This window comes from Lytechinus pictus, chromosome 1 (assembly GCF_037042905.1).
Source record: "Lytechinus pictus isolate F3 Inbred chromosome 1, Lp3.0, whole genome shotgun sequence".
NCBI lineage: Eukaryota > Metazoa > Echinodermata > Echinoidea > Temnopleuroida > Toxopneustidae > Lytechinus > Lytechinus pictus.
This window is the reverse complement of record NC_087245.1, coordinates 22966068-22990804: the sequence shown is the minus strand read 5'-3', so window position 1 is coordinate 22990804 and position 24737 is coordinate 22966068. Positions and strand designations below refer to the sequence as shown.

Sequence of the window (24737 nt, the reverse complement as noted above, 5' to 3'; positions counted from 1 at the left end):
ACTCTCAATTCAGCATCTGTTTATACTTTAGATTATGACTACTTGAAGCCATTTTTTGTTGTTGAATCATCATCATTATAATCATTGAATTTTCCATCAGAATTCCATCAGTGATGAACCAAGCCCTGACGACCCAAGTCTGAAGGTAGTGACCTTTGCCACCTCTCCAATCATGTCAACCTACCTGCTCGCGTTTGTTGTAGGGGAGTTTGACTTTGTAGAGGGAAGGTCCGCCGATGGGGTTGATGTTCGGGTTTTTACACCCCTTGGAAAGGAAGATCAGGGGCGGTTTGCTTTGGAAGTAAGTAAGATGACCAAGGTTTGTTTAGCAGCGAGTCCAGTGCGACAAATAAATAGGACATGAATTTTGCATTGATGAATAAGAACTGGTCATCCAATGAACGAACCGTGTGGTGTCTATCTTTTATGATTCTCACTCAGTTAGTTTTCCGCATTCTGGTTGAATGCCATGCTTTAAGTGCATGTACCATTATCCCTTCACATCAGACAATAATCAAGTTAACTTGTTTCTTTCAGGAACCAGAAGTCCCTATATTACAAAGCCTTTACAGATTTGCTTATTCAAGAGTTTTTAAGTTACTATGTTTTTGTAATAGTCTGGTAAATTTAGTGGAATGAAACTTGGGCATGTCTTGTTGATTTGGGTGTATTTATTCAGGTTAACATAAAGATAACCTTGACTTTCACTGCTTTTATATCATGAAAAACAATCTCAGCAGAAGAAATAATATAAAAAATCCCATGAGAAATCACACTTTTTTATTTTAATGTTTTTAATAGTAATTTCACCTGAATTGCTGTGAGAATAATTATATAAGTGCAAAAAGTATTAACCAAGTTTGTAGATCATAATGTAAGAAATGTGTGCTTCAAGTTTTTCAATTTTCAGCATAGTCATATAGTTGACAGTCAAGGTTAGAATCATGGGTCCCTTATGTACCTTAAGTAGCTCAAAACTTTGAAATACATGTAGCCTACATGCAGATATTTTCAGTTATAAATATGAAAGTGAAACACAAACAATATGGCAGAACCAAGTAACCCATTTTACATTAATTACATTTATGTGTACATGAAGGTTTCCCTGAAGACTCTACCATTCTACAAAGATTACTTCAGCGTTGCGTACCCACTACCAAAGATTGATCTCATAGCCATTCCTGATTTTGCAGCTGGAGCAATGGAGAACTGGGGCCTTGTCACATACAGGTAGGATGAACAAATATCATTTCTGATCAGCAGGGCCCTGTCTTACAAAGGGGTGCGATTGATCCAATCGGCCACATGTATGGAAAGCCAATAACGGCACCATCTGAAATGTATGTTAAAAATATTTTCTAGTTATGATGTATATTCATACATACATTGTTTTCTTGAAAATTCTGTGTACTTTTCTTTCTTTACAATGGACTCTGCAAATTTCCTGTACACAAAATATGACATTGATGGATTTCTATATAGCTGTGGTTGATCGGGTCAATCTTAACTCTTTGTAATAGACGGGGCCCAGAAAGATATTAGTACGTGTACTCTGTTCTGTACTTCTTAAAGCCACAATTTAGTTTTTTGTCATGGTGGTGATGGTCATACTTCTTGCATTTTCTTGTCTTTTTTGTTCTAATTTTTGGCTATAACCATATACAGAAGTGCAATATTTGTGCTGGTGGAGTCATACAATGTATGCAACTGGCTGAAATGTCCAGTATACCTTCCATTGTATAATTATTTCTTTATGCCGTATGGAACTCGCTCCTTGCATACTCTAGCATGCACAGAGCAAAGAAATGTATTGCATGTGATGTTTTAAAAATAATTACCCATGTAATTGCAGAACCATTCTAATGAGTGATTGCTCTTTTGAAAAGAATTGAATGTACTAGTAATTGCATTTGAAATTAACAGAAGTAGGGAATAAGCTTTTGATATAGAAATTTCACTCTGACATGTGTATTTTTTTTCATTTGATTTTGTCTCATGTTTTCTATCACTTTGCTATGTTTTTTAAAATTTCATTTCAGGTGTAGCCTTCTAACAATTTAGATTTTGTTTAATTTTTCAGAGAGACCGCCTTGCTAGTTGACGCTGAAAATTCATCTGCCAAGGCAAAACAGTGGGTTGCAATCGTTGTCGGTAAGTCATTAGCAAGTTTTTTCCTAATCTGACACTTTATTTTTCTTTATAATTTCACAAAATAGTTGTACGCAAAATGTGGATTAAGACAACAGCAAGAGCTGGTGATGTCACACACTATTTTGGATTTTAATGAAGGAATGAAGGTTTCAAATTTTATAGATTTGATCAAAGAGAAGCTCTTGATTGAATCTTATTAAGCTAAAGTAATGGTGATTCTACATGCTTAATTAGAATTCAAATCATGTTTCACATCTATATTACAAAATTTGCAATACAATATGATATAATACAAAGTCCAGAAATTGTGATTGTGCAATGTCATCTGTTTCCACATTTTTATAATGGTCTTGGTATGCTTATGACCATTTTGTGAAATTAAGGGAAAAGTTAAGATAGATAAATACAGTTGAGGCTAGAAGTTTACATGCACCCAGGAAATTCAAAGAAAAGTTGACACTTGCCAAATATCATAAAATTTACTGTCGCTTATAAAATATTTGTGCTATCTTGACAAATTTGATATCAAACAAATGAGTATGTCATGCCCCTTCATCACATTGCTTTGTCATCAGGAGCTGACAAATATTTATCTGTATTTTATCAAAAAAAAATCTTCACATTTTAGACAAATTAAAAATAAAAACTTGACAAAAACATTTCATATTTGTGTTTGTTACTTTTCAACACAAACATTTCAGATTACACTTTTTGTTCAGTGGTGACACATCATGAAAGAAAATGTGATATAAATCATAGATTTGACATTTATATATTTCTATAAAACAATGTTTGAAATTAAAACAAACAATAAAATACATTTGACAAACATATTTGTTTTCTTCAAAGAAAATTCCACCTGAAATATACTGTAATCCCAACAGTACCCCAATCATTTGGAAAAGCTTAATACATTCTTTCATTTGATACCAAATTCGTCATGGTAGTATTTATATTTCTGAAGATATAGTAAATTTTACAATGTTTGGTAAGCGAACAGATTTCACTGAATTCCATGGGTGTATGTAAACTTATGGCCTCAATTGTATAGATATTAGACTGATTTCAATGAACTGTCATTTCTTGTCCTATTTTTCTTATAAATCGATGTTAGGGTAGACTTGGCCTTAAAGTGATGATAAAGTTTATTCACAGTTCCTCACATGATACTGATCACATGACATTACTTTATTTACATGTACTTTATCCATTTGCTTCAGAGTAGATTTTCTGCATGAAAAGAACTGATTTATATGTTGATTGAAGTTAAGAGATATCAAAGTCCATCTTTGTTGATATGTACAATAATTTTTAATTTGTGAGATTTTCTTCACCTGACATTTGTCCATGGAAATCGTTTCTTCTGTTTGCATTATTTTTGCTGACCTGTTAACTTCTTTATCAGAAGAGATAATTATGTAAAATGATTTATCACCTGAACTTCTGTGAATAAATAGATTTATTCTTCAGTTCTTTATTATTTTTGTCTCACCTGCATAGCAGAGTGAGACTATAGGCGCTGCTTTTCAAAGGTCATGTAAGGTCAATGAACTTTGGCCATGTTGGGTTTTTTTTGTTGAATTATCATATCTCTGTAAGTGTATTGGTCTAGATCATAAAACGTGGACACAAGAGTAACCAAGGTTCACTGAACATCTTGTGCGAGTTTCAGGTCACATGACCAAGGTCAAAGGTCAATGGATATTGGCCATGTTGGGGGTGTTTGTTGAATTACCATCATAACTCTGTAAGTATATTGGTCTAGTTCATAAAACTTGGACATAAGAGTCGTCAAGTATCACTGAACATCTCATGGGAGTTTCAGGTCACATGACCAAAGTCAAAGGTCATTTAAGGTCATTGAACTTTGGCCATTTTAGAGGTAATTATTAGATTGCTGTCATAACTTTCAAAGTTTATAGGTATAATGTATAAAATGTGGATATAGGGGTAATCAAGTATCACTGACAAGTTTTAGGTCACATTGTCAAGGTCAAATGTCAATGAACGTAGTATTGTATCATATGAATGGTGTTTTTTGTTAATAATTATGAAAACTTAAAAGGTTGTTTTTCAAAGTCAGCACTGCTGCTATACAGTGCGTATCAAAAAAAAGTTTACACTTTGAAAAAGCCATGGGAATTAAAAAATATAAAACATGTGGGTAATTTATTCACATATAATCTTGGGTTGGGTCTCATCTATCCAATGAAAGTAAAAGTTTTGACAGAATGTTACACTTGAGTGAGCACTGTCCATTTTTGTAAAGCTCGCAGAAATCTGTTTGCGCAGAAATGCTGGTTTTCAAGCTGTCAAGGGGAAAGGGCGAAATCAAACTTACCCTGCGAAACATTTCTCATAAAATTACCTTGCACTTTTAGTTAATTGAAATAAAACGGATACATTCAAGCATTTTGTAACAATTTTGCCACCCAAATTGAAATTTCAACACTTAGTAAGCACAACCTTTACCCTTTTTGTGCCAGCTGGATCTGAGGACTTAACTGAATCTGAACAAAAACTTATATCAGACATCTCCAGCATTTTATCACTAAGTTTTTATCATTTAATACTTGTTTCTCCACACTTTTTCCAAGCTTGACGATGATTAACAAAATGAAAATCAAGCCTTAGCCATTTCATGTAAATCACAGCTCAGTGTAAAGCAAATATCGTCACGATGGCCTTGATGGGTGGGGGAGTGGGATGGGGTGCAATGCACTCTTCGAAGTGTTTTGGGCAAGGAAACAAGTTAAAAAAGGTAAAAGATATCTTCAAATCAATTTTACTAGCTATATTCCACGTGATCTTCATGATTAAGGTTACTTTTATCTGCATAACTATTTCAAAGTTCTGCGCAAATCATTTTTCACTAACTTTTCAAAAGTAAGTGGTGCTCACTCAAGCGGAAATATTTTTCGACAGTTATATCGTAATTTGCTTAAATGGATCTGTACTAATGTTAGAATGTGGAAAAATCTTCAGGATATTACAAATGTACAATTTTACAGGATTTTTTCTAAGTTTAAACTTTTTTTTTAAACGCACTGTATATTGAATCGCGTGCTGCAGGTGAGACCGCCAGAGGCATTCCACTTGTTATTTTTTACTATTTGATACCTAGCATTTAAAGTATCCTATTATCTTAACCCAAAGTCAACCCCCAGTTTATTTTTGGGTAAACTTGCAGATAATGATATACATGTATTATTGCTAACGATTATTCGCCAGAAAGTCAATTTGTCCAACATAGTGAATATTTTTCCCCTCTTTATTCTGAAAACAAGCCTGTCTCTCATTCTCAACATTATTTCATCAATGCTTTGCAAAGAATCTTCACTTTTAATCCAATCTGAAAACAGGATTGTAAAATATTTGACTTAGACCATTCCATGATTGAGGAGTCATTGTTTCTTTGCATTTTTTTCTTCATTTCTTTCAGGTCATGAATTGGCTCATCAGTGGTTTGGAAACCTGGTCACCATGGTAATTTTCTATGGTTTTCTAGGGTTTTATTTTGGGTTTAGGGTAGGATATAGTGTTAATTCCAGGGGTGAAGTTAGTAATTTGATTAGTGTGTGGAATTTATAGCAGAGAATGCTGCATGCTGGGTAAGGATCCAGGGTCTATTTAAGTAGTTTCAGTCTTTAGCTTGTGTTGTCTAAAGTGGCTGTTGCATATTACCTTGTAACAAATATTGAGTTTAGATTGCTACATCCCTGATATATGCTTTCAATCCTCTTCTTTTGAAATTATGAGATGCCACTTGGTCTACACCCATTGGCCCGTATTCTGAAGTCGGGTTTAACTTAGACCATGGTCTAACTCTGTACTAAATTTATGAGGAGCCAAAAGTTCAAAAATTCTGTTTATATTGTATATTTCTTATGTTTACTAATTAGTTTCCTGTTGCTTTCATAATGAAGAAAAATACTTCAAAATACTTCAGTTGTTATTCCCAGACAATTTGTTTGTCATATGAGTTAATAAATTGGATGTGCACTCTTAGGGATTCTCCATAGTTGAACCACAACTTTAAACCAGGGTTTAATGTAAACCCAAGTTCAGTATACGGGCCATTTTGTCTACTTTCAATCGGGTCTCATCCCAGATGATATAATCCCAGTTCAGAATTTTCTAACCATTTGGTATCAATGCAAATAAACCCATTTGTCATTTCACCTAATTCACATTTGGGCTATACTTATTTTTTCTATTACTCACTTGGTCTAGGACGTGTCAGTGTATGTGATTTGATGACTTGTGAACTAAATTTTCATTTGACAATATGCAACAGAAGGAAGAACACAAAGTGGATATTCATACATCTGGAAATTAGACTAAATAACAGTTAGCCAAAGTGAATATTAGACCAAATGAGGGTTGGACCAAACGGCAATCAGACCAAATTGATAGCAGACCAAATGGGTTAAGCCATGATGGTGGTGTTCAAACAATCTAAGAAGTAGACCAAGTGGACATAACCCTGAGGATCGCTCAGTATCCATTCATTACCCATTTTCCATTTCTTTTTTTGTGGCCATAGGAATGGTGGACACATCTGTGGCTCAATGAAGGTTTTGCATCATGGATAGAGTACCTGTGCGTCGATCATTGCTTCCCAGAGTATGATATCTGGACCCAGTTCATCACCAATGATTATACCAGGGCTCTTGAGTTGGATGCCCTAAAGAATAGCCATCCTATTGAGGTACTTGTCTTTGTCATTCACTTGAAACCCATTCAAAGTCAACTTTGATGATAAATCTTCCCTGTTTGTTAAGAATTGTTCTTTTCTTTTTTATATAAGAATAGAATGTGCTTTGAATTTTTTGAAGAAATAGTGTTATAGAAATGTGGTTATTATAGTATAGATTCTTTTTCAGCCACAACTCCCAGCTGTCTCTATTTTTGTTAAAACAAATATAATCACCACCATGATCATCATTGTCATTTATTGAACAAATTTTTTTTTTTGAATACTCGATTGCTGCAGGTGAAAGACCTTTTTGAGAGGACATATTTCCTGGCAGCAAGAACTCATTCCCTTGTATGTTGTCTTCATCCAATGTTTGCACATTAGTGAGGAACCCTCAAATCAAAAGAAAAAAGGATAGCATTCACAGAACTTGAGTTACTCTGAATTTGTTCTCTGTGGTTATATTTTTTTGTAGGTACCTGTTGGCCATCCCGATGAAGTAGATGAGATCTTTGATCTGATATCGTACTGCAAAGGGGCTTCTGTCATTAGGATGCTGCATGATTTCATTGGAGACGATGTGAGTTGATAGGAGTACTAGTGGGTGTTTCTTAAAGCTGTTTGCAAATTGCAAGGAACTACGAACTGCTCGTGACCCTTTCTTGTGGTAATTATATAAATGAGATTTTCATAGCTGTTGGTTTAGTTCCCAAGAAATGGTCACCAGTCATTTGTAAAGTCACACATAACTTACAAACATTTTATGACACACCCACTGGGTAACTTTGCCTCAGTCAAATAATATAGGTATATTTACCTAGGGAAGCCACTTCAGTTCGAAAACTCTTCTCCCAGTGGACCCTGCTATTATTATTACACCAGCTTTAGCTGGGCAGCCTAGGCGCTCAAGCATTCAAGGAATTTTTTCATACCGGGTACCCATTCACCTCACCTGGGTTGAGTGCAGCACATTGTGGATAGATTTCTTACTGAAGGAAATTGCGCCATGGCTGGGGTTCGAACCCACAACCCTCTGTTTCAAAGTCAGAAGACTAATCCACTGGGCCACAAGGCTCCACTATGGGACCACAGAAATCTGTTCAACTTAAAGAAGGTTGACTTAGACAAGTTTACCTCTATACGCTATATTCAATCTGTGAGCATGTCAAAGGCATCAGGTCAGTTCGATTCCAGAGTATCTGCCAAGCTATTCAGTGCCTCAGTATTTAGCATAAAGCTGAAGCTTCAAGACAGCTTTGATGCCCAGAGCTGTCCGAATATGGCTGGCTGGATATTATGAGCCGTTAGGTGCACACAGACCAGAGTTTTAAAAATACATACATGGATGGTCTCACGTTAGGTCTATAATCGGCACATGCTTCTGTGTTGATATTGGCATTTTGAAGTTATGAACTAAGGAGCTTACACCTACCTCCATGTCTCCTAATCTTAGATTTAACTTGAAATCTGAACTTGGAAGCGCTGGTGGGATATGGATAAAGAGAGAGAGAGAGGTCCTGGTGCCTGTACTGCTGCGAAAGTAGCTACATTGTAGCAGCGCACGGCAGAGCAATACAATGCAATGCATGAAATAGCGAAGGTAATGACCTAGATGAAGGGAATGGGTTTATTTTGATGAGAGACAAACTTATAAATTGATGACAAATTTCTGACAGGTGGGTGATGTATTCATTTGTTATTTCACTAGTCTTGTGATCTATATATAGCTATTGAGATTTTTTTTATATATATCTTATTGTAAATAAAGTGTTCATTGGAGGTAAATTAATAGTCTCTCCTGTTCTGCTCATGTGTGTGGTGTTTTCTGAAGAAAGATGATGATGATGATTATGATGGTAATGGTGATCATGATGATCATCCAGTTTTATCTAGCACATAACTGTATCTATATATGCATGTGAGCTACAGATTATTATTATCACCCGAGTCATATTCAATCAGCATGCAATGAATGTACAGTCCTCCATTCCCTGGGGACTCTTCCCGCCAGTCACCATGTGAGGCTATCATAATGCTTCGCAAAACATGATAACTGTCACATCCTGCCAGGTACCCAATTCCACTTTGATGGAGGGTGGCACTTGTAGATAAATATCTTGCCAAAGAACACTAGTGCTGCAGTGGCATTCCGAACCCAAGTAAGCTTTAAAAAAAAACCTGAGGCATATCCCCTGACGTACAATCCCTAAATGCTGGATTGACTCTAAAGACCATTGATATCCTAACAATTATTGTGGATATAGATTGACAGATACATTCATCTCTTTGTCATCCAGACATTCCGTAAAGGTATGAATGCATACCTAGAGAGGCACAAGTACAAGAACACATTCACAGAAGACCTTTGGCAGGCCCTTGGGGAAGCCAGTGGTAAGCCGATAGAAGACATCATGGGCACCTGGACCAAACAGATGGGTTTCCCCGTCCTGAAGGTAACCAGAGAGCAGCAAGGAGATAAACAGGTCCTCAGCATCTCTCAGGAGAAGTTTTGCGCAGATGGCCAGAAGCAAGGTCCGTGGTAACCTCACTCCCCCCCCCCCCTTCAATAGAATGATAAATGCATCAAAGAATCGTGTTAAGCATTCATCGAAACAGTTTCGTATGTTATTGGGTTTTTTTTCCCTTTTCTTTTCTTCGCTTTTTGTTTGGCGAGGGGTTTGGCGGTTATTTAAAACCAAAGGAAAGTAAGGATTCCAAATATCTCTTAATTGTTTTTGTGTATTGGTGTATTATGTAGCCATGGGAAAAAAGGCCTAGCAATGTTCATAGACCTAACTATAAATAATTACAGGTTTGAGAAACTTGTGTCATTAGGTATTTTAAGATCATATTGCATTTTTGTATTACATTTATTTTGAGCAAAAGTAAAGTGAAAAATGAATAGTAAAGTTTGATTGCAGAATACACCAAAACATGAGTTTTTCCATGTCTCTGTTGAAAAAAACTCACATCCTCTCCACTGGTCTCATTTGCTTTGCTTTATCCCTTTACCAGACTGCATTTTCAATTCATCTTCAATTCTTCTTTAAATTTCTTCTGTGTCTTGTACTTCACAGTTCCCAGTATGTGAAATGGGTCAAGAATGTACTGTATTTCTTTCCATCTATTGAATAAATTAATTAATGAGACAGGGTGAAGTAAAGAAAATGCTTTTTTTTATGTCTGGAACAGAAGGAGACTTCAAGTGGATGGTTCCTATCAGCATTGCTACTTCAAGTCAACCTACCAAGACTATTGAGAAAGTTGTTCTTGATAAGGAATCTACCACCGTCACAGTGGTAGCTGACAAGAGCGAAGGAATCAAGGTAAAGAATAAAAATAAAACTTAATTTAACCAGATAACCCCTTTCACCTGTGAAGTGCGAATTCTGTATTTCCTATAGATTTTGCACAGGGACCAACAGGTTCCAGTAGGTAATGGGTTAAAGAGAAATTCCAGTAGTTGCAGTAAACACTGATTTCATGAGAAAGTCTGTAAAACAAGGCTTAATTGTCAGTATATCATCGAGGATCTAGATCTGGTACAGTTACATAAACCGAACTTTGTGAAATCTTGAAATCTACGCTGAAAAATGTTCACGCTAAAGATCACCAACACAGATAAGCGCACGTGGGGCAGTGTATAATTATTGCTTTGAGCGTCGGGCACGACGCTCTACCCGAATCCTGTGCTTATTTGCTGATTTCTCAGCAATTACACAATTTCTTCCAGAATCCTTTGGCACATATGTTTTATTTATACAAACAGACACTTTGGTGGTCATTTTATTGGATTCTGTACGAACTCATTTTGATATCGTTACCAAAACTAGCATTTACCTTTAACTGAAAAATTGGAGTGACCAATGCAAGATGTTGTGGAACTGTGAGTGATTTCAAGTTTAGTACTGACACCCCATTCTGCTGTTTAGTTTAATTTTACACCATCAGTAAGCACTGAATTTGAAAAGATGCTGGTGATTTAATTTTTTCAGTTGATAGGTAAAATTGTATACATTGCAGAGATGCCAACCGTTACGGATTCGCCGTATTTGTTCCGATTTTATTCCTCCAATTACGGTGTTACGGCAACAATAAAAAGGTTACGGAAAAAACAACTACAATACATGTGTATTGTGTATTGCTTTGCTGTGCATGTGTATATGCGTGTATTGTGTATTGTGCATGTATATGCGTGTATTGTGTATACATGTATCATGCATGCAGCGTGTGTGTGGCCAACGGTAAACCAACGGGAGTTTCTCTACTATAATTTATAAACGCGCGCACTGCCTACTACGTTCATTGAGTTATGCTTTTATCAAGGCTTTCTGATTAGAATTATCGATATCCTGGCCAATCAATGCGAGCGACAAGTTCCGAACGCACGCACATAGACAAGCACAAATCAGCGGCACGAATCGCGGTATAATAGCGACTGGTAAATACGACTGTAAAGATGATGACGTCATACAAGATGGCAACTTACGATGACCAACGAAGGAATCGAGGATGACTAAGTTTTGATCATCATTTGAAAGGAATTAGCGGTAACTGCGGTCTAAGGTACGATGTTTCTGAATTTTATATATTTTCTCGTAAGTTTGGATGTAATTATTTTTTCATAATGTGACATTTGATGTACCAAAAAACGATCCGAAAATCGGGTTTCCGCCGAATGTTAGATCGAACGTTACTGCTGCATGCTGATACGAAACTTAGGGAGCTCCGGCCCTAAAAGCGGGCCGGAGCTCCTTGGGTTACGTACGTATCAGCTAGCCCAGAGCTCCCTGGGTTAGCTGATACGTTGTCTTAATGTACGGGCCAACAACTCTTCAGTCTATGTATTGGTGAGTGGAGCCAACGCGGTTCAGCTGAACCATGACGAAATACCTCCGTTTGAGAACACTATACCCCAGATTCGTTTTCACCAATTCTCTTCTCCAAGCACTATAAGCCCGAACTGCCCCCAAGCAAGAAATTTAAGTATCAAAACACCTGTTTCTTGACCTCGGTCCGAAGATAACACGACAGCCCAGCACAGCAGGGGGCCACACACGATGGATTGCAACGTGTCTAGGTCCATGCGTGTATACACGCGGTGAAGTGCAACTTTTTTCTTCTTTCTTCCTTTCTTTCTTCCTTCCTTCCTTCCTTTCTTTCTTTCTTTCTTTCTTTCAATGCGCGAGTGAACGGCATGCATCCCATATTTTCTTGCTGGACGGACAGAAACTATGGGATGCATCGCAGCGCTGAGGGCGGTCCCTGCATGCAAAGCATATACCCTAATTTTTATTCGCTTATTTTTCTTATTTCGAGGTCGATTTTCTTCGTTCGAAATTGAAAAAGGACTAATATTGGATGTCTGAATACAATATGCCTTTGAAAACGTGATTAAATATCGAAGACAATAATTTCATTCCGATGTTCCTTCTACAGGCAGAGAAGTCTTACGTAATAGCACAGCTGTTATCATTTCGTCCTTGGCTTTACTGGCCTGTGGAGGTAAAATTGAGACAACGGGGATTACCTGGCCAAGATGGGTTTATCGGGGCTTGGAAATGTTCAAATGAGAAATGAGAGTTTCAAACGAAAAATGGGGTCTAATACCGCAGTTTGAGATCCCAACTGCGGTGAAGCCTCAAACGGGGTATTTTCGTAATGAACCGAAATACAGAGACTGAAGCTTTTGGTCAAGCATCCTATGAGAAACACACAACTAACTACCGTCAGTTTTTCAAACCTAATTGACTTCAAAGTCATCGATCACAACAAGGTAAGAAGCCACTTGGTCCTCCCCCCCCCCCCCTCCCCTAAATTTGAGGTGGGGGCAGACCCCCCCTCCAAATTTTTTTTTTTTTTTTTTTTTTTTGCTTGTCCAATTTTTTACCTGTGACATGTGTCCATCCCAAAATTAAAGGTGGACCCCCCTAAAAAAAAATTTCTTGGACACTGTCCCGGCCCGCGATGAGTTTCAGTATTTTTGGAGGACACCTAGTGGCATCCCTGTATAAACGATGCTACTTCGCGGGATGTTCCTGAGAAACTCCCATTTGTTCCTGACAAATATGGTAAATATTCCTGACAACCATCCCTTTAGGTTGGCATCTCTGACATTGGCCCATATTCTGAAGTTCAATTAACATAAGGCTACACAGCATTAGTGTTTGATAAAATGATGAGAAGCTAAAAATGACCAAAATTGTATGTACATTGTATGTTTCTAGTGTTTACTGTATTCTCTCTGCAATACTTCAGCAGGGAAGAAAAGTATATTAGTTACTATTCCTAGATGGTTATGAATTAATTGAGCGCCAAATATGCTGCCAATTTGATACTCTATTGTTATAGAGATTTGTGTCACGATCAGCTATCCATAGTTTAACCACAACTTAAGACCAAAGTTTAAATTCAATATTTTAGAATATGAGCCATTGGTTTGTATGATCAAGTTTACAGACTGCAGTACCATTAATGTAATAAGTTCTGTACTATTTGACATTGTTTGCAGTTAAACCCAGGAACAGTTGGGTTCTACCGTGTCCAGTACTCTAGTGAAATGTTAGAAGCACTCCTGCCTGGTATCCGAAACCAGGTCCTTCCAGCCAGGGACAGACTAGGATTAGAGTCAGATCTATTTGCTCTGGTGAGTATGAGAAAAAGGGTCGTCTGTTAACAAAAATCAACTCCTGGGGATTTGTTATTCAGTTGTGATTCTCCAAACACTGGAATAAACAGCGTGTGAAATAAGAATGGCTTCAGCACTTGGTTTCATTAAGTCTTATTGAAGACTTTTTTAAACGCTTCTGATTGTTTTCTGCCCAGTAAATCTTTTGTGAGTCTTTTGTTTATTACATCACAATGCATTAGAGTATATTCATGTAGAAGCTCTGTGCTTTATGAATTTTGTTATTTCTACTGTTATTTGTATATTTTGAAAACTATGCATCTTCATATTGCTATTTTTCCGCTCATGTCTTTTCATTTTATTCATTTCATTCTTCTTAGTTGAAAAATAAAGTATAGGAGGAGTCGCAGAAGATATGTAACAATTTATCTTTAGGCATCAGCTAGTTGAGAGATCATATTGCTGTATTTGTTCTAACTTATCTCATTCTGGAATTAATTTTTCCACAAACTGCACTATTGAATAGTTCACCGAAGCCCTTGTGATGTAATCCATCATCCATGAATTCTAGTTAAAAAAAAACAATGTTAACAATTTCCTATTGATGTCTGCAATCCATTATCCATGAATTTTAGGCTAAAACTGGGCAAGCAAGTACTGTGGATGTCCTGAAGCTCTTTGAGGCCTTTGAGAACGAGACTGACTATACCGTATGGACGGAGCTAGCAACTAACCTTGGTGCCATTGGGGTCTTACTATCCAGCACGGATCACCTTGATCATCTGAAGGCCTTTGCTAAACAACTCTTTAGCAAGGTTCATGCGAGGCTTGGATGGGATCCGGTGGAAAATGAAAGTGAGTTACTCAAATGACCTGACATGTTACCATCACATATGTCAGACTTCAGGGATTTCCCTGATTTCAGGCCCTGTCAATTTCTTAAATGTGATGTCATAATCTCATTGCCCCCTCCCTCGGAGTCTATAGGAATACACATAAACAAAATTATCAGAGATGCTCCAGCTGCAGATTGCTAATGCATGCAAGGCAATGGCTTCTGCATTTAGTATGGCGGCATGATGACGTCTGTACATAAGGTCTACTTCAGGCTTTGTCAGGCTTCATAGTATTCATCAAATATATATATACTTTATCATGTTCTGGCTTCTTTTCAGGTCCAGCAATTAAATTTGACTGGCATCCCTATACATACTCTGTGGAGTGTGGACTATACCTGCATCAATAAAATATTGTTGCCATGAAAGGATGCAATGCATATGAACAATTGTTCACACAAATTTATCATCATGTCATTTTATGTATATTTAGATGATAAAAATGTGTAGAATTCTATAAAGAAAATACTATTAGATATTAATATTGAATTATTTCTAGAAATTTCAATTGAAGATATTATTGACCCCTCCTCATTGGTAAGTCCAATCCTGATTTCTACAATGCCCTTCTATGATATGGCTATACATTCTACATGTAATTGGATGGATCTAAATTGAGCAGGTATTGTGTAAGGCGAGTGAGTTTGGATGTTTTCCTGGCTTTTCCTGCAGATCACCTGGATGCCTTGTTGAGAGCGCTTGTGATCAGAGTGATGGGACGCAACGGACATGAAGCTACAGTCGAGGAAGCCCGTAAGCGCTTCGATGCACATTGCTCAGGAGGTGCACAGCTCCCGGCTGACCTCAGAAACTCGGTCTACCTGACGGTGTTGGCTCATGGTGGTGAAGACACTCTCAATAAGATGATCGAGGTAAGAAGCTTCAAAGATTCAAGGTTCTAATAGGCAGGGGGAGGGGGCATTTCATCAAGCTTTTCATTGATTGGGACCATAGATTAATGAATTATCCTGTTTTGTCATGAGGTTTTCTTGATTTCAAGAATATTATTGTAGTACAGTGAAGTCTGCGTTAGTCAACCTTAATTTCGCCAAGTCGACCTCTGCGTAAGTCAAATAATGATGGAAGACAAAGCAAATTTGAGACCAGATGATGCAAGACGCGCTGATTACCTTCTGTAATTTGTAAGTCGAAGTCGTTTGGTCCCAAGAGATTTGACTTGGGCAGAATTACCTTTACAATTCTTGACTTCTTAATTCTGTGATTTTTATTGCCTTTAATCAGTGAATCATTCTGTCTCTTTTCTTGTACAGTTCTTCAAAACACAAGACCTCCAAGAAGAGAAAGATCGCATCCAGAGATCTCTTGGTGCAATCAAAGATCCAGCTCTCATCAAGAGAGTGTTGGAGTTCTCCATGGGGGTAAGTCAGCATTTAATGGTCCTCATTACATAGAGCTTTGTAATTGATTATGGGGCTGCTTTTTGTGATTGATTATGAACCATAATCAATGCAATCAATCATAGACGTCAGCCCTGGGATCAATTGTTGCACTTAATGTGACGGGGCCCTGGATGTAAGATGGCATTTTGAAGATTATGATGAGCGATACGAGAGTAATGGGGCTTCATTGGATCTAAAAATTGTTTGGAATCAGATGATCTGTGAAGTTTGCATGGTGGCCCAAAGAAAGGAAAAAAAGGGATAGTCTCCCTACAGATGGTAAAATGAAGAGAGATGTTATCAAGCTGGATTCTGAAGATTGAGCCTCGTTGACTACAAAGTGTGGTGGTAGATGGCATGATTCCTCTTACGGTGTCCTGAAATGTGCATGAATTAATAGGAATAGGACTACTCTCCGAGAGCAATCGATTGTACAAACATGGTGCCTATCTCAATAGAGGTATTAATATTTTGATAGGGAATTAAGATATATTTGTAAGATACATCTGATTTCAAGGTTCGAGCCCTGGTCCCGTCTTTCGGATGGTGATGTTAAAGGTCGGTCCCAGATGGAAGTAATCATATCTGAAAAATCTCAATTACACACACATCTGTTTCTATGTGCCTGCATTCTAAATATTTTAAATGTATGTGTATATTAGTGGTCATTTGAGACATGAGCAAAATACGAAGTGGTCTATTGGCCTCACTACCTTGTTGTGTATACAGGAGCATGTACGATCACAAGACACCGTGTTTGTGATCAGCGGAGTGACGGGTACAAAGACGGGGCGAGAGCTGGCATGGCAGTTCCTGCAGGATAGATGGTCGGAGCTCCATGAAAGATTCTCTGGTGGTTTCCTTCTTGCGAGACTTGTACAGGTAGGTCTAAGAAGAATTCTTAGAACTCTGCAACGTTCTTGTCCTGGAAAGGGGGGGTCTTCAGGAAGGTAACAAACGGCAATCAGGAAATCTAGACTTCAAAACTACTATTCTATCGAACAGGAATTCAGTAAACTTGAGATGAGTTGATGTATTTACAAAATTCCATGGAGGGGGATACAATTAAGAGACAAAGTTGCAAATTGGGCTCTCAATGTGTATATTTATTGGGCATACAATGCAGTAGATATCAATTTACATTCATGAACAATATCAGTTGTCCTAGACAAAATTTGATTCTGTATAACACTTGCTACATGTATATCTAACAATACATGCATAAATGAGCAGAAGCAATGATAGTTCTAGTTGTACTAAAAGTGTCAGTTGTGGCAGTTGTAGTAGCAGCAGCAATAGTAGTTGTGGTAGTACAAGAAGTAGTAGGAGTAGTAGTAGTAGAAATAGTAGTAGTAGTAGTAGTAGAAAAAGTAGTGGTAATAGTACTAGCAGCAGCTAAAGGAGTATTGGTAGTAGTGTGAGCAATCGCATGAGCAGCATTAGTATTATAACAACAGTAGTTGTACCATCATTAATCAATGGCACAATCATTAGGGCCATTACCAGTTGTATGAGGAGAAGGAAGTATACTATACTCGTCTGCCTACATTTATTTCCATTAATGCGAATTATTTGTTGTGTATTGCAGTCCTGCACCGAGGGTTTCACCACGGAAGAGAGGGCCTTGGAGGTCCAAGCCTTCTTTGAAGCCCATCCTGCCCCTGCAGCTGAAAGAACCGTCCAGCAGTCCTTAGAGAACATCCGACTCAAGGCCAAATGGTTAGCTAGGGATGGAGACAGCATCGGTCAGTGGCTTAGGAATAAGGTCTCGCCCTAAAAGCAAACAACAATTATCCATGTTTCTTTCTCTTATCATTCTTTTCAGAGAAGTCCTTATTTGGTCATTGTAAGTCTTTTGTGTAACTGTTTCTTTGAGAGTGCAGTTAAATCAAATTAGTGTTAAGGGGAAAGTTCACCCTGCCATCAAGTTGATTTTAATAAATGTAGAACAGTGATAGTAACATACGACTAAAGGTTTGAAAAATAAAATCTTTCTGAGAATATTTTTTTTTATTTGACGACACATTTAGGCAGCTCACCCATTTTTCATATTTTATATATATTCCATAAATTCCCATATTTTACTGGTTCATGATGACTGAAGAATGTTTGAAATATTGTCTCTGATGATATAACTTTAAATAAGGAATGTTGTATGGAATATATGTCACATGATATATTAGGGGAGTATTTGCATATGACATCACAGAATTCAATTCTAATTTTTTTTAACTGCATTACCCTTAGGAGTATGTTGCCAATATGTCTTTATCATTTCCATTTCTTCTGCTTTTATTGAAACCATATTGAGGTGAGGGTGAACATTATGGAATTAGAGAATGCAAATGCATGGGGCAGTTTGCAAATCATCTGTACCACATGTTAAATTTGGCTGAATATTTCAAAATTGCCTCAGAATTACAATACTGGAATAGTAAACCTTCTCAATTTTTTTTTCTCTGCAATCCTGTCTGTGTCATTTTGAAACTATATATATATACAGCCTTCATTTTTCCCATCATACTTGACATAAAGTTCCATGCGTTTGTCTCAACAAATCTACTTTCCCAAACTAACTTGGCAAATTTATTTTCAATAGTGAGCGATGGATTCTAATTGGTATTGTTCCTACTTTAGTGCATAACACAGAGTAATATATCGAACTTTGTTTTTACATGAGTCACAATATCTCACTATGGTTCAAGAGCCATGCTTCGTTCCACCATATATTCCACTACAAGATTTTTGCTTTTCTTTTTATGATAAATATTGTGTTTTCCTTCATTGTGAACCAGCCTTTATTGTTATTTAATTTAGCATTGTAGCTGTATGTGTTTGGTTGCGTATCTCTCTATTTCTTTTGCATTAGCCTCTCGAGATCTTTCTTGACCACAACATGAATGAAACGGGCATGAAAAGAAATGTAATTGATGGGAAAGTAAAATTGAATTGAACTGTGTTAGTGATATGAAAGAGAAGGGTTGAGCATGTAGAAAGGTTGGTTATTGATCGTGGGGGTGATTCTAAGATTTATTGTGATGATGAATTGTAAATTTCGGCCCCACAAACTAATACTAAGCTTTATGTTACAATTCTCCGGATATTAAATGAAATAGCTTTCAATTAGCTGTAACAGTAGGTATTAAATTTGGCTTGAATGTAACAATGCTTATCCTAAAATTGCCCTTTTAGTTAATCTTTACAGTATGAACGTACCGGGCAGACAGATATATTTCTAACAGGAACACAAAAACTGCTTGTACATGTATTACTCAACAATATTCAATTAAATTCTTTATTCCATTTCCATTCAAAACATAATACAAAGTAATATAAAGTGATACAAATCAAATACAATTTTACAGACGAGCATTCTTACAGTATAATAAACAGTATAATATTGAGCATAAATGGAAATGAGGGGGGTCCACTAAAAAGCAAAGCTTGTAAAGTGTGGATCCCCCTTGGAAATGGAAACAATACTATTGTGCAGAAATACATATGGTAATATGCAGGATTTTTTTCTTGGAAAGAATAATAATAATATGTAATTATTTTTAATATATATAAGGCAAGAGATTGATGAAACAACCCAGCTAATTCTGCAGGCGTTTTTGCAATTTTAAATTCAAATTAAAGAATTTCGTTCACATTTGGGATAGAATTTTGTGAAAATTTACTTTGAAGAATAGGGGGGTGGTGCTCTCTTACTCCCCGGTGTGTGGCCATTTAACACTAATACCCCCCTCCTCGTTTTTTTCGTTATAAATCTGCCACACACACATAAAAAAAAATTTGATTGTGCCACTCGCTCACTTTTGAGACCAAATTTGTGACGCACGGGTATGCAGTTTTTAAATTACACATTATGTAAGTGCGTGTCAAACCCAAAATTGTGTTTTCAGCTAAAAATTCATAAATGAGTGATTAGTTTTGCCTTTATTGACAACAGTCATTCAATTTGATGCTATTTATGACCAAAACAATATCATTGACAAAGTTTTGTCCCAAAAAACCAATAAGAATATAAAATTAAAAAAAGGGAAATATATAAGAAATTAATAAAAAAAAAAAAACATGAATCGATTTTGATACCAGAAATTTTAAGATTAAAATTGTTAGGATTGCTATAAAGAATGTTTACTCCAAAAATTAGCATTCTACCAATTTTATTTAGTTGATTAAAGTAAAAAGTATGATTTTATGAATAAATTAGCATAAATACTGCGTAATGAATATACAATGGAATATACAAATTTAGAGATATTTACCTATGCAAATGTGTAGATTACATTCTCTATCATGGTGCAAATTTTTGTCGCATTCGATCCGAGATCTTAGGGGGAACCATCCCCTCCCCCCCTGGTATTGACAAGGATCAAATACCCCAAGAGTTTTAGGGTTAAGCAATTACAATGCAAGAGATATATACTCCATTTATACTCTATTATTATACAACTATACACAGTGTATATCCTTTAGTTATGATTTGAAATTCATAGGTTGAAATCTGTTCTTCATGTTTTGTTTTGGTCATGTTTGTTTTTAGGATATTGTTTGTATGTTTTGTTCATTATTTTTTTTCTGCAACAGACTTGTTTCCTTATTTGGTAGTCTATTCTAAGAATGGTCCAATTCTTCGTCATACTTATTCCATCAAATTGATTGAAACACTTCAAGTGACTTTGTGTGTATAATTAATTATGTTTTTTCATCAATGAAGTTGTAATTATGATCTCTCACCATTAAGTCCAAATAACACTGATGTCAGTGGTGACGTGATTGCAATAAATTTGATAGTGTGCAAATTCTACTTCATTAAATGTGAAAATCGAACAAACACTTTGAGTTTTTTTTTACAACTTTTTACCTGAATGTAATAGTGATTTTTGTCAGAGAGTGCCTTTAGTAGCTCTGTGATTCATTGTGTCATGAGTGAAGTTGTGATGATAAAATAAGTGATGGCATTAATGGGAATGATAGCATAATTATGCTAATGGTATTATTAATGGTGATTACAATGGTGATGATGATGACAATGAGAATGAGTTGATAGCGATTATTTTGATGATTGTAATGACACTGAGGTAGCAGCTAGCTATGAAAATAATTGAACTCTACTCGATATACAGCAGTAAAATGCAAACATCTTGACTTGCATTGTATTATATTTTCATCCTTAGACAGAAACCATCAAATAAGTTGTAGCCCCAAGGTGTCTCTTGAAGCGTGATGATGTCCCACCTCTTTCACCTAGCAAGCACAATCTTTCAGTTGGAAGAAATGCAAAAGCCGTGCACATGACGTTTGCGAGGCATTGTTGGGCACATCCGATGTGTGACGATACAGAATATGATGAATGAATATAGTCAGCGTTGATCGTTGAATTGCTGGCTAGTAGTCTGAAATTTGTGCTTCTCGTGTATTCTGTTTCAAAGAGTATCAGTAAGTAGTAACACAAAGAAACATGCTTATTGGGCCTCGGAACAGGGCAGTGAAAGCCTTGATTAAAAACAACTTTGGTGTCATGCTGGAACTCCTAATGCTTCTATGTTCTTTGAAGGTCTGTAAGTTTACTATTCCAGAATGCCACTTTCAAAACAAATAAACTTGATAGTTTTTCAACATATTTTTCTTGAGGGGTATTGAAAAACCCATTTCATGAAGAAAAGGATCGATTTTATCCAATGTTCTCTTTTTTTCATCATTTTCTAATGGCATCGTTGACTGACATCTAATTGACTTATGATTAAGCATAACAAAATAACCCTAGAGCAGCACCTTTCTCCGCCACCACCACACCGTATTTTCCCTTTACTGTGCTTTCTATCTGGTGAAATCAATATAGAAATATAATGAATCATGTTTAGCTATCCAAATATGAGTACGGCACCCAAAAACTGCAAATGTATATCTTTGTTTATGGAGGAAAAATAAATGCTATTTACTATTGTATTCACATGTTGGAATGAAAATTTTAAAAATGACTGAAAACGGCTGTTTCAAACAGGTATAGTACTTACCACGTTTGCCATGACAAGTGGTTGTGAAATGTGTAGTAGGTGCGGCTGTCATCTTGCTTGTAAGTAGATAAGATTTAGAGGTAAAGCCACCGTCTGTGGTCCAAGATGATGATGGAAGTGATGAAGATGATCGTGGTGCAGTTGATGTTGGTGTGGAGGAGGACAATGGGGGTGTCGCCATGGTTGCGTTGTTTGTATCATAGATAAAACCATCTGTCGTCTCCAATGGCGCGAATGTTGACATATTGGCTGAAGTCACAGAAGAAGCACCCGTATTGTCATGTAAGGATGCAGATGTGTCCATATTTTGGATCGTCTGAGTTGCATCAGATGAAAGAATTGAGATTGGGTCTATCGATGATGTTCCTGTATAAAGTGTGGTAGTAGGGGTTTCTGCAGACGTATCTGGGCACACTAAAATTTAAGAGCAATACGAATTACGGAAAATGAAATTGCCATGGCTTGACTAAACGCTAAATTTCAGCTGATGCGGATTGAACATTAGAATGGATGTAACTTTATATTCAGACAAACTGATCTGAGTGAGCAAACTCTTCGTAAAGTCGTATTTGATTTTCTTATTTCGATCTTCATTTCAGTCCATCTTCAGAAGCATATTTGTAAAGTGAAACAGGTTATATTCAAGATATAAATAACAACAGCAAAGAAAGAAAAAAATAATTAAAAAATACATATACAGTATAACAGCCCAAGTAGGAATTAAAGAAATACTTCGAATTGGCAAAAATGGACTCACTGGTTTTCCTTTCGCAGATGTAGCGATATAGGTTAGAGCAAATCTGGTCATACCAAGTGTAATTGTTTGATGGTCGTATTCTGAAACAAAGACCTCCATCATCAAATACGTTAACTTCATCCATGCCATAGTTACTATATGTCACATTCGTACTGTCCGACCACACTTGGTTTCCGCTACCATCAGCAGTTAACCCTATCCAGTGGTTAACGTCGGGGTTCAGTAGATTGTCCACTACAAAGTCCTGTTCCTCAGGAGTTTCTATGGCAACCAAGTAGAGGCCGATGTCATGGCACGATTGGTTTGCGTCGGAGTGGTTGGCCACACTGGTCGAGAAGTAATAGCAGGATCCGTTGTGTTCCACATGGTTTGAATTGCATGCTTCGACAGAGAGGGAAAGAAATAGATAAGCGAACGGACGGACGGAGACAGAGTGATAGACATACAGGTAATGGAGATAGTAGTCTACAACTGTAGACCCACATCTGTAGTGTGTGTATCACAGCTGATTCAGGGAGTCTGCATAGCAGACTGGGTCTACTAGGTCTGCTATGCAGACTCTGAATGGCTCGCTTCGCTCGCCCTTTCAGGCTGGTTTGCTTCGCAAACCAGCTGCAGATCCCACTTCACGAGCCATTCAGAGTCTGCATAGCAGACTAGGGAGAGATAGGGGGTAGTTAGGGACCTGAGGGGAGAGGTTTGGACAAAGGGGAAGGAGGGGGTTGAGTGACGAGTGAATTAGCAATGGTGTCGTCTGTGCAGAATCGATTTGAATTTATATTAAACATCACCAAAACAGGCGATATTTAAGTTAAAGACTAAAACGAATCGGATGCTGTCTTGTACACTTTTTTTTTTTTTTTCTAAAGTACAATCTAAATATATTTATGGTGTCCTTTTGTATTATTACATTCGTATATTATTTAGTTTCTTGTTCCCCTTTTTAGAGGGCGTTCATCGTATTCGTTTTACCCCGATTATACATTTTTTATTCATTATTCCTGAAAAACGGCTTTTATCTGACAGCAAGGTTTATTCAACGGTCGGAATTTAAAAAAAATCATATTTATTTGTATTCATTCATTCATTCATTTATTTATTTAATTATTTATTTATTTTGTAAAACTGATATTTCTTTCGATGTGCAAACTATTTTAATTTTATAAACGTATTCTATTTAAAGTGCGCAACAACTTACCCCCGCATAGCTCCCGACCATCCGATGCATGTATGAAGACGATATGGAACATACAGAGGATGAAATAAAACGTCAAATCCATTTCATGTAAAAATTACAAATGCTCTCAAAAGAATTATGACTTCAATTTTCTCGGAGGAATATTGTTTTTTTTTTCTCCTGAGGATCAATAGCGTATTATACTGAACCAGGTTAGGAATATGTTTGCAGATACCTAATATAATGCAGTATCCTCTATATATATGATCTAAATATTGGTAGAGAGGGGGGAGTTTAAAGTGGGATTGGATTAACACCCCCAAAATAAACTCGTCTCAAAATTATGACCTTTTAGAATATGTAGGATGTACCCACTGATCCGTATATTTCAGTAGATATACCGGATTGTAGTTTAGAGTTTAAATAATTACATGACAATGCACACGAAATTGCCAAATTTGAATTCGTGTTAATGGTCATCATGGTAATTGCGCTCGAAATATGTTGAAGCGATTGTGACGAACGCGATCGACCCACGAGGTGACTCGAAATTAGTGTTCCATACATCACTGATTGCTTGTCTATTGTTTGTTTAATTGCCTATACTTATCGTTATTATGAATTATATTCCACTTACTGAGAAAAGTGAATCGGGTTTTGAATTGTAGATTCGGCCTTCATTCACAAGATGACGTTCTGCTTTTCGCTGATCCCTCAAGTTGATTTAGACCTTTGTAGTCACAGCGACTATAACCATTATCTGAAGTATGCGCAAAATGAAAATGTGTTGCATCTCAAAGTTTGGAAAAAGTGCATGGCACCGTGTACTATTTTAGATAAAGGTTCGTTGCACTGTTTATTATCTCAATCATTACCTTACTTAAATAAGCTTTAAATGCGCGGCGAAATATGTCCCGTTTAATTCTTTTTATGATTATTTCGTTTCGTATTCGGGATAGGCGTATGAAGCAAGAAATTAGTCACGTTTTGAGTTCAGTGGATATGA

General features: G+C 36.8%; 2 protein-coding genes across 2 annotated transcripts in view; one reads left to right on the top strand and one right to left on the bottom strand.

The window, feature by feature from the left end:
• LOC129264649 (puromycin-sensitive aminopeptidase-like) overlaps positions 1-20614 on the top strand; it is a 30206-nt gene extending 9592 nt beyond the window's left edge. Inside the window, exons 5-18 of the mRNA XM_064098380.1 lie at positions 101-301; positions 1100-1230; positions 2081-2151; positions 5594-5637; positions 6698-6862; positions 7326-7430; positions 9148-9382; positions 10043-10176; positions 13362-13496; positions 14114-14333; positions 15047-15246; positions 15646-15753; positions 16504-16656; positions 17363-20614. Coding sequence (XP_063954450.1) covers positions 101-301; positions 1100-1230; positions 2081-2151; positions 5594-5637; positions 6698-6862; positions 7326-7430; positions 9148-9382; positions 10043-10176; positions 13362-13496; positions 14114-14333; positions 15047-15246; positions 15646-15753; positions 16504-16656; positions 17363-17551 — 2091 coding nt within the window. The 3' untranslated portion in view covers positions 17552-20614. The remainder of the gene's footprint in view (positions 1-100; positions 302-1099; positions 1231-2080; positions 2152-5593; positions 5638-6697; positions 6863-7325; positions 7431-9147; positions 9383-10042; positions 10177-13361; positions 13497-14113; positions 14334-15046; positions 15247-15645; positions 15754-16503; positions 16657-17362) is intronic.
• A 241-nt stretch (positions 20615-20855) lies between these two features.
• LOC129264640 (mucin-5AC-like) lies at positions 20856-23760 on the bottom strand. Its single transcript, XM_064099909.1, has 4 exons — positions 23753-23760; positions 22555-23039; positions 21798-22211; positions 20856-21201 (listed from the first exon to the last, which is right to left on the bottom strand). The coding sequence occupies exons 1-4, from the start codon at positions 23758-23760 to the stop codon at positions 20954-20956; spliced, it is 1155 nt and encodes a 384-aa protein (XP_063955979.1). The 3' UTR covers positions 20856-20953.
• Between the last annotated feature and the right edge of the window lie 977 nt (positions 23761-24737).

Coding starts and splice junctions, on each gene's coding strand:
- LOC129264640 (XM_064099909.1), bottom strand. Junction 22,212..22,554: donor CATCTGCGAAAGGAAAACCA/GTGAGTCCATTT, acceptor CTTAAATTTTAG/TGTGCCCAGATACGTCTGCA. Junction 21,202..21,797: donor CACTTGTCATGGCAAACGTG/GTAAGTACTATA, acceptor TCTTTGAAACAG/AATACACGAGAAGCACAAAT.